General features: G+C 44.9%; 1 protein-coding gene across 1 annotated transcript in view; it reads left to right on the top strand.

Annotated features, from left to right (window-relative positions):
- LOC122810625 overlaps positions 1 to 8491 on the top strand; it is a 1334722-nt gene extending 1326231 nt beyond the window's left edge. Inside the window, exon 10 of the mRNA XM_044082201.1 lies at positions 8374 to 8491. Within this exon, the coding sequence (XP_043938136.1) occupies positions 8374 to 8491 (118 nt within the window). The remainder of the gene's footprint in view (positions 1 to 8373) is intronic.
- The last annotated feature ends 913 nt before the right edge of the window (positions 8492 to 9404 follow it).

Genomic DNA, 9404 nt, shown 5'->3' with positions numbered 1-9404 from the left:
GACATGATCTGCCTTTTACAATCCCGAACTGGGTGGGGTCCAGAGTTTGGAGATTACCAATGTCTTTGTTTATAAGTTCCATGATGATACGTTCCATGGCATTGCAGACCAGCCTCATTAGGTAGTTCCCGGGGTCTGTGGTGGCTCCCCCTTTGTGGAGTGGGATAGCAATCGCTGTGCACCATTCAGTGGGCACGAAGCTTGAGATGAGGCTATGATTGAACATAATGCTTAGGTGGGGTGCCAGTTCATTCTGTTGTTCATGTAGAACGCAGCCTGGGATGTTGTCAGTTCCCATGGATGCTGTGTTCTTGGCTTTGGAGTGTGTGTTTTTTACCTGTGCAGCCATGATTAGAGGAACTTTGCATTCTTCCGGTATAGAGGTAGGCCCTTTAGGGGGTGAGAGGGGGGTAAAGTTAGCACTGAACCTATCTGCCAGGATGTTGGTAATATCAGTTGGTTTTGTATATTTAGTGCCATTGTGCTGCAACTCAGAGCACATCTGAGTGTTGCCATTGAGATTCTTGACATAGCTATAGAATGCTTTGTGGTTGTCTTTAGAATCCATGGCAATTTTGTTTTCATAACTAGCTTTGGAGGATTTTGACGGATCTCTGCTTCTTACTGAGGCTGACCAGGGAGTTCCTCCAATCATAAGATTTTACTCTTTTGCAACAGTTTTTCTTCTTTTGTAGAGTTTGTTTATGGCTGGGGACCACCAGATTGGCTTTCTTTTTTTGGAGGATAGCATCTTGGTTCTGTTAGGGATAGCACGATCCATGCACTCGTGTAAGTGTATAAAGTGTTTGTGTAGGATTCAGCAGTCGTGCCTCTATTGTCTGTCTGCATGGGTGTCATGAAGTTTGCCACTTCTGTCTTAAGAACTGTGAAGTTTGCTTTGGAGAAATTTTTTACGGTGGTTTCCCTTTGGGGGGTGGGATGTGGATGTCTAGGGTGATTAGCTTGTGGTCTGATCTGACCAATGAGGAATTGACCTCTGCTGTGGAACACTGGTCGCCCATGTTGGTGATGACCTGGTATAGGATATTGCTGCCCCTGGTGGAGGTGTGGATAAGTGGATCCAAGGCGTTGGAATTTATGAATTTCAGAAAACGTTGAGCAAAAGAGTTGGTACACTAGTAGTTTTCCCATTTAATGGTGGGGTAATTGAAATCGCCCATTATTAGTGTTGGGTTGTACCCTAATATTTTCCAGTGCATCAAAAAATGAAGAGTGGGAATCCTGGGGCATGGTGGGGGATCTGTAGCAAGTTAGTTTGGATTGCAGTCTTGCCCAGAGTTAGTTGCACTTGGATAATCTCGGATGCATTATGCTGAGCAACTTGCCTGGAGGTGTGGATTATCCTTAATGAATATGGACACGCCTATGCCTTTAGTGTTTCAGTCCAGGTTAGGTGGCCGAAAGGTGTGGTATGAATTATAACCTGGTAATGCAGGGGTGCTCTCTGGAGCCTTGAACCAGGTCTCTGTCACTGCACAAATGTCCATATTCTCCATTTTAAGGAGTGCCTCGAGTGAATGCATTTTGAGGTTTAGACTTCTAGCATTGAGTAGCATTATCCTCAGATTTTGCTTGCTTGTACCTGTTATGGTGGTGAATTTGTCATTTGAACCTTGCCTAAAAAAAGGCACTTTAGGGGGTGGTAAGAGCCTTAGCCAGTATCCGGGGTCCCAAGGATGACAGGTGCAGGCCATCTCTGGCAAAGCATTGTGGTCTGTTGATCATGTCATCCCAGACAGACAGATACTGGTTCCCTTTAGAATGACACCAGAAGCTTAGCCATTTGTTGAAGTCAGTCATTTGGCCTTGTACTGTAGTAGTATTCTGGGTGATGGCAGGTTGCTACTCAGGGCTAGGGTCCTACCAGCCTGGGCTGCAAGATCTGAGAGCTCCTCCATGTCGCTCTTCATGTAGTCCAGGGAGGTATGTCTCAGCTCATTCCCACCAGCATGGACAATGACAGTCATATTTGTACTTGAGGAGTGACCGGAGTGTGTGCATTATGTGGCGGATCCTGGCAGCTGACAGTAACTTTCTCCTTGTTTAGCCTGGTGAGTGGAACATCAGTGTGCCTGACTGTAGAGCCAGCTATGACTTGAGTGTTGGGTACTTAACCATCAGATAAGTGCCCTCCTTGTGGTTGTTTCTCTTTTTACTTTTGCCCTCATTTTCCTTTGGCTACCTGGATTTTTAATTTCATCCAAGAATGGAAAATGTCAGTGTGGCTGGACTGGCCTTGGGTCAACTGGTGCCCTAGGCAAAAGATCTCAGCAGTGCCCCCCAGCACCACCCTGTGCCTCCATCGTAGTCTAACTACATCATCCAGAATACTGGAAAAGTGCCCCTGCTGGAGTGGCACCCTAGGCAGTTGCCTAGTTGGCCGATGCCTAAGGCCGGGTATGAGTGTGGGTGGTATATTTCACATAAGGATCATCATAAGCAGTGTCTCTTGTTTGGGTGCTTCCCACAACCATACATCCTGTAGTATTTGTTAGATGTTTGTACCCAAGACCCTTAGAAGTTGATAGTCTTCCCTTGCCATCTTTCTCAAGAATCAGAGTTAGCCCAGAGTAATATGGTGGAATCTACTAACCTTGAGATTCTCCAGTTAAGCAAGAAGAAGGCCAAAAAATCTTTGCCAGATTGTTTAGCTGTTCAGCCTTCACCGGACTTCTCTAGAAGTGGGTGATGCCTCTGTAAGGTCTCCAGTGTTGACCTAGAATTCCTCTGGATCATTTTCATGTGTCCTCTGAAGCTTTGCAGGCATCTGCTCCAGTTGTAAGGGGAAACCACAGAAGACTAAATATTCTTCTGTATGCCCCAAGGACCCTTGAAGGGAATGGCCAGTTACTCAGGGCCTTGTTTAATGCCTTGGACTTCAACTCCCTCCAAAAGGCATAAGGGACCTGATTCTTCGAATGAGGAATCTGATGAAGTCCTTGTTTTACTCTTCTCAGATGCCATCTCATTTTGCTCTTGTCTCTGAAGAGGAGTCCATTAGCCGTGAGTCTCCTTTTGAGGAGTTGTCTTTTGAGGAAACAGTAGCCAGAATGATGTAATACTTTGTGGGATTCTTCTTTGGTGTCATATACCCAAAGTAGATGAATCGCTTCAGGTGGACATCCCTCAACCTTCTACAGTACCTCTTGTGCTGGCTGCATTGTTGGACACCTTTATAACTGTCTCTAAGACCCCTGATTCTCCGCGCCCTTTTTCAAAGAAACTTAGGTTCTGTAAGGTTCCTGAGGATTGTCAATTCCTATTTGTGTTGTTCTGTTGATACTGCTGTGGTGTTAGTTTCCTGGGCATGGTTTGCAGTGCTAGAGCAGGCTTAGCTAAGGCTGTCCTGCATAGTTTTGTTGAGGACTCTTCCCAGACTTCCACATTCCACACTTTTTGACCCAGACTCCTTTTGAGTCTGCACCTTCAGCTTCTCTAAGCTTTTGCCCTCTAGTAAGCTTCTGATTTCAGATAATGATAGTAGGGCCATGGAGGGAATTAGAAAGAAGGTCTACACTGCTTCCACTTTGTTCTTTAGGGCCATCAATTACCAGACTCACATGACAAGATATTCTCTGGTATTGTTTGCCCAGGCTTGTCAGGTTATTTCTGACCTTCTTGATTCTTCTGAAGGTTCATCTGTTTTGGGTTCTACCTGTGAGGTGGCTTGCCACTCTAGTAAGTATAGCTCTGATGTGTCTGATGCCTCTTCCAGAGCAGCTGCCTTTGGGTTTGTCATGAGGTTCTTACTCTTGGCTTTGCCTGCAGTCATTACTTGAAAACAATAAGGCCAAGCTGCTGGTTGCTCCTTTGGATAATAAAAGTCTTTCTGGTTCTGCTGCTGCTGATATGCTTAAGTACCTTCAAGGAAAAGGTAGATTTGCAGGACCTTAACATGTGTGTCCCCTATCCCCTACGTTCCAGAGGCTGTATCCTGCTAGATCTGCTTTTGTTCGCAGGCAACCTCATCAAGCCATTAAAGACATGAAGGGTGGTAGATGAGTTCCACCTGCTAAGTCTTCTCAGGCTGCTATGACTCAGAAGTGTCCTTTGTCAGGTAAGCCTACTTCTGTTTGACACCTTGTCCCCCCAACCCTCAGCCAGGTTCCTTTGTCCCTTCAGCTGTCCCTATGTTTTCTATACTGGCGGCAACACACCTCAGATTCTTGGGTTCTATTTATCACCTGTCAAGGTTACTTCATGGTGTGGAAATCCCTCCTTTTTTCAGTGATTCCTCAGCCTCCTTGAGAGCAGCTTCCTTATTTCTCAGTGGTGGTTAGGTCCCTGGATGACCAGAAAACTATTCAGCCTTTCTTTTGTTCCCAAGTAGGAAAAGGATTTTACTCCAGAATGTTCCTAGTTCCTCAAAAGAAGGGATCTTGGACATCTATTATGGATCTCTCCTTGCTGGACACCTTTCTCAAGGTTCCTTGTCAGATGCTTTTCTCATCAGACCTTGTTTTCCCCTGTTGCTGCCTCAGGCTTTTCTGGTGTCCTTGATTCTGAAGGATGCTTAACTTCATACTCCTATTCACCCTGTTTTCAGGAAGTTTTTATTTCTTCCTCTTATTTTCAGTTCTTCACTTTGCCCTTTTGCCTCTCTGTTGCCCCAATGGTATTCACAAAACATCTAGCTCCTGTGATTGCCTTTTGCAGGCTGTAAGGCATTCATATTTTTCCTGTAGATGACCTGTTGATTCAGGCACCTTCTCTCAGCTGCCTGTTACAGGCTCTAGAGTTCAACATATCTCTCCTTCAAAGTCTGGGGTTCACTATCCTCTTCCAAAAAGTCTGTCCTGACTCCCTCTCAGGATCATGTGCATCTGGGCTGCAGGATTCAGACAGTGCTAATGTTGGCCTCTCTTCCACCTCCAAAGGTTTCGTTTTTGACAGAATTCTTTCAGTCTTTCCTTCCTGTACCTGCCTTTCCAGCCAGAGAGTTTATTTGGGCCTTTGGATTTGTGGCCTCTTCTATTCCAATGTTTTGTCTTGCCAGACTGCGTATGTAGAAGCTTCAATGGTACCTCAAGTCATTTTGGCTTCAGCATTGTTACTATCTGGATTTCAGAGTACCTCTCTTTTTCCTTGACTCAAGCAGGAATTGGAGTGGTGGATTCAGCAACTTACCTTCAAGCAAGCCTGCCATTTCATCCTCCGGTTCCTTCTCAAGACCTGTTCACTGATGCCTCAGACATAGGGTGGGGGGCCTCTTGTGGTCACCTAAAAGTCTAAGGTCTCTGGCCCTTCCATCAGACCATATCAACATCAGAGATGACTGCTCTGATTCTGGCCCTTCAGGCTTTTCACCCCATGCTGTCTCTAGGTCTCACTGACATTTTACACAGACCATAACCACAGTGATGTGGTATGTCAATAAAGTAGGGAGGTATAAAGTCTCTTTACAGGCTGGCTCTTCAGGCCTGGGATCAGGCTATCAGGTGCTAACTCTTTCAGCAGTATATATTCCTCCAGAACACAATGTAGTGGCAAACTCTTTAAGCAGGTCCAAAACACTGGCTCAGAAATGGATGTTTCACAGAGATGTGTTTCTGGACATAGTCCATTGGTGGGGGTATTCCACAGGTAGGTCTTTTTGCCTCCCATCTGAACAGCCCCCTCTTTTCTGTTAGAATGCCTTGCCATCTAATGCAGAAGATGGGATGCCCTTTCATTCCATTGGAAGGGAATGTTTCTCTCTGCCTTCCCTCCCCTTCATCTGCTTCCAAGAGTCCTGCAGAAGATTCAGCTAGACTCCCCAAAAGTCTTGCTAGTGACACCCTTTGACCAAGGCAGTAGTGCCCCCCCCTTAATGCATCTAGCCAGGGGCAATCACCACAAATTACCTCATCTATTGGACCTCCTCACACAGGACAAGGGGTCACTTATGTATCCTCCCTTGTCCGCTCCTCTACTGACGGTATGGGTAATAAGGTTTTGATCCATTTTAGGTACCTTTTTCTGAGGATGTGCTCACGATTTTACAGGAGGCAAGAAAATCTGCAGACAGCAAGTCTTGTATGTCCAAATGGAAGGGATTTTCAGTCTGGTGCCATGCTCATAGCCAGGACCCTTTTTCAGTGGGGAGGTACCTCTGATCTTATTTGAGTGAGTTGCTCTAGTCTGGCTTAGCCTGTTCTTCTGTAACAGCCCATTTGTGAGCTATTTCTGCCTGTCTGCCCCCGAATCCTTTTTTGGCTTCTCGCTTTAAGGTCAAACAGTTTCTTTAAGGTGTCCTGCATTGTAGGCTCCCAAGGAAGCCTATTTCTCCTCCTTGTGACCTTAAATTGTTTTGGAAATTTTGATCCAGGCTCCATTTGAGCCTGCCGCTTCAGTTTCTCTACAACACTGCTCCTGGAAGACTGTCTTGTTGCTTGCTGTTTCTTCTGCTTGGAGGGATTCTGAGCTTCAGGCCCTTATGGCCATTTCTCCTTTTTTGTTTTTTTTTTTCATGGAGACAGGGTGTCTCTTCATAGTAATCTTTTTATGCCCAAGATTCTTCATATGAGAAGGTTACTACTGGGCTAATGGCCTTAGAGCCATTACAAGCCTAGCTATATTTATCCTGTGTTGCCCCAAGTGTCAGTGGTTAGGTGAGTGAAGTTTGCAGAGACAAGGGTCTATGGTGGTTAATACCAACTTCTGTCCAGGTGGGACTTGGGTGCCAACCCAAGTGTGAATGTGTAGTCACCCATCCATTGATCTAGGTTCCATTCGAAGAGGGTTAGGGAGGGGCTCTGTTTCACGTGAATTGGAAGTTTGTTAGAGAAGTCGCGGTCTCTGGGAGATCTCTCTCTCTCTCTCTCTCTCTCTCTCTCCAGCATGACTTGTTCACATCAGAGGCTAGGTTAAGATCCCTGAGGCGAATGACGCTTGTGCAGTTTGATTTCTGAGTGTAAAGCATTTTCATCAGGGCTGGGTCAGAGACTGCCCTGTAAGCCAGGCACAGCTCACCCCTTAGAAACCTGTAGAAGATGGAATACAGTAACCATACTTGCAGTCTTTCCATGCTAGACTTGTTTTGTGTACCCTGTAATTTCTGGGTCAAAACCCTCTGCAGTCTCTCCAGTTGTTGCAGGTGTCTTATGAGGTACATGCCAAAGGAAGCATTGTACTCCGTTATTGTTCTGATGGAGGCAGAGTATAATGGAATTAAAACATCCTTGGATCTAGATGCGATACCTTTACTTATAACATGCGCTACATAGAAGGATTTCTTTACTACTGTGGATACATGGTGTTCACTGGTCAAAGTTCAGACTGCTATCAACCAATGTACCCAGATTATGTAGCACTGGGCCTTCCCTTCAGGGGGGTGCTGTCTATAAATGTAATTAGCATATCATCAGCTTTCCCAAAGGTGGTAATGCATATTTTTGCCTTTTGCTTTAATCCATGGCTTTGGTGCCAGTCATTTGTTAATGAGTTGTTCTTAAATCAGGCAGTAAACCACTCTTCATTTTTTTCCTTTTCCACTGTCTGCTAGTGAGGGTCCCTGCACAGCTTGGACTTGCACAGTGTTTGGATAAAACTATGACCATTCGTAATTCTGACCAGCTTTTTATTTCTTTTTATCCCAGGACTTTGGGTCTAGCTGTTTCAAATCAAAACATCTCCTCCTGGATATCAAATACCATTTCCTTTTGTTTTTTCATGGAAAGTGTCTGTACATCAGAGCTCATTCCACTAGGGCTTTTGCTTCTGGTGCTTTCTTCAAGGGTCTGGGTATCTGTTCCATCCTTGAGGCTACTACTTGGTCATCTGTGCATACCTTTACTAAGCGTTGTAAATTGGATATGGTTTGTAGAGCCAGAGCAGGTTTTGCTAGGGCTGTCCTGTATGGGCTTATTTGAGGCTTCTTCCCAGTCTTTCACTTCCCACTCTTTCTTGAGCTTTTGTACTCTCACTAAGGTTGAGAATACTGCAACAGTCATATAAAAGTGTAAAACCTTACCATAACAGTAGATGTCTTTCTGTTCATTATTTCAGTATTCAGTCCCTCCTTCCATTTCCTCTTTTTCTTTTGGGTTTTTATTTAGTTATCCTGGCTGAGGGTCCCCCTTTTCCTTCTGCATTTTCTCCACTTGGATGTGCATAGCCTCCTTTTTGTCCTATGGAGATTGTCCTCTACTTGGGCAATTCACTTTTGTATAACTGTGCCTGTATGTCACCTTTATGCCCTATTGTGCGGGTAGCATGTGTGACAATATGGCATGTACAAGATCCTAAAGGCTTTGGGATACTGGCAGGATGCTGGGCTGTCCTTGGCAGGTGATCCCCAAGTTAAGAATACTGCGACAGTGAATAGAAGAACATTTACTGTTATGTGTAAGATTTTACACAATTTTTTGCCAGTGTCTGCTTAGAGTACTTCCATGCATCATTTGGGTCCAGAACTGCTGGACAGCCGCCAGTTTCAGCCACCCATCTGCTGTCCGAGGACCAGCTACTTGATGTCATGCCCAAGTTCTGATCTAGGCCACTGTAGATTAAAAAGCCTAAGCTTGGCTTGCCCTGGTCTTAGACCTCAGCCCCACTATTCACAGGCCTACCCACAAAGCTTATTCAGGTTTGAAGGGGATCTTATGGAATTCAACTAGACACTGAAAATAACTCTGTCCCAGGAATTTTTCTTGTAAAAAGGAACCCCTCCCCACAGTAGTCTATGGATTCTGATGACTGAGGACCAAGCTGACACATGTCATGTACCATGTGCTAGTGCTGACTCCGATGATATTCCTGTCTGTCTGATAACCTGAGGATCTTATTCTGAGCCCACTTCATAACATACAAGAGTCATTAAGTTGAGAAGCTTAGGAATATCCCCTTTCCAAGAATTTGTTGGTCTTCCTAAACCCAGACCTCTCTACATTCCTCCAATATTAAAAGTAGTGGATGATGTGATTTAGGAAACCTACCGGCAGCCTGACTTTCCACCCCTACCCATAGGAAACCATATTGGCTCTACAGAGTGCTTGAGTCTTGCAGGCACCTGTGTTGGGATTCAGTGGTGAATCTTGAGGTGGTGGTCTTGGAATTTAAGGCACCCAAAGCCCACACCTTTCAATAAACCCTTGCCAAATGATAAAATCTATTTCATGAGTGTCTTAAATTTTCAGTTTAATTAAATGGTAGGATACTCTTCTGGATCAGGTGTTCTCAGATGCCTCCTCAATGTTTTCTGCCACTCATTTAGAGCTGTGTTATTGGGTATTCCAGCAATTCTCAGACTGTGGGCAAGAAAACATTTTCTATAAATATAGGAAAATATCAAAGGCAAGACACAAGTCAAATAAATGAGATGACTGACAGGCAGGGTCTACTTTATTTAAACGAAAATGCATTATGTCGAACACCACTCCATCGACACATATACATCAAACCGC

This window comes from Protopterus annectens, chromosome 9.part0 (genome assembly GCF_019279795.1).
Source record: "Protopterus annectens isolate FY-2018-M chromosome 9.part0, PAN1.0, whole genome shotgun sequence".
NCBI lineage: Eukaryota > Metazoa > Chordata > Ceratodontiformes > Protopteridae > Protopterus > Protopterus annectens.
Note: the sequence above shows the minus strand (reverse complement) of the source record. Positions and strands in the feature narration are given on the sequence as shown.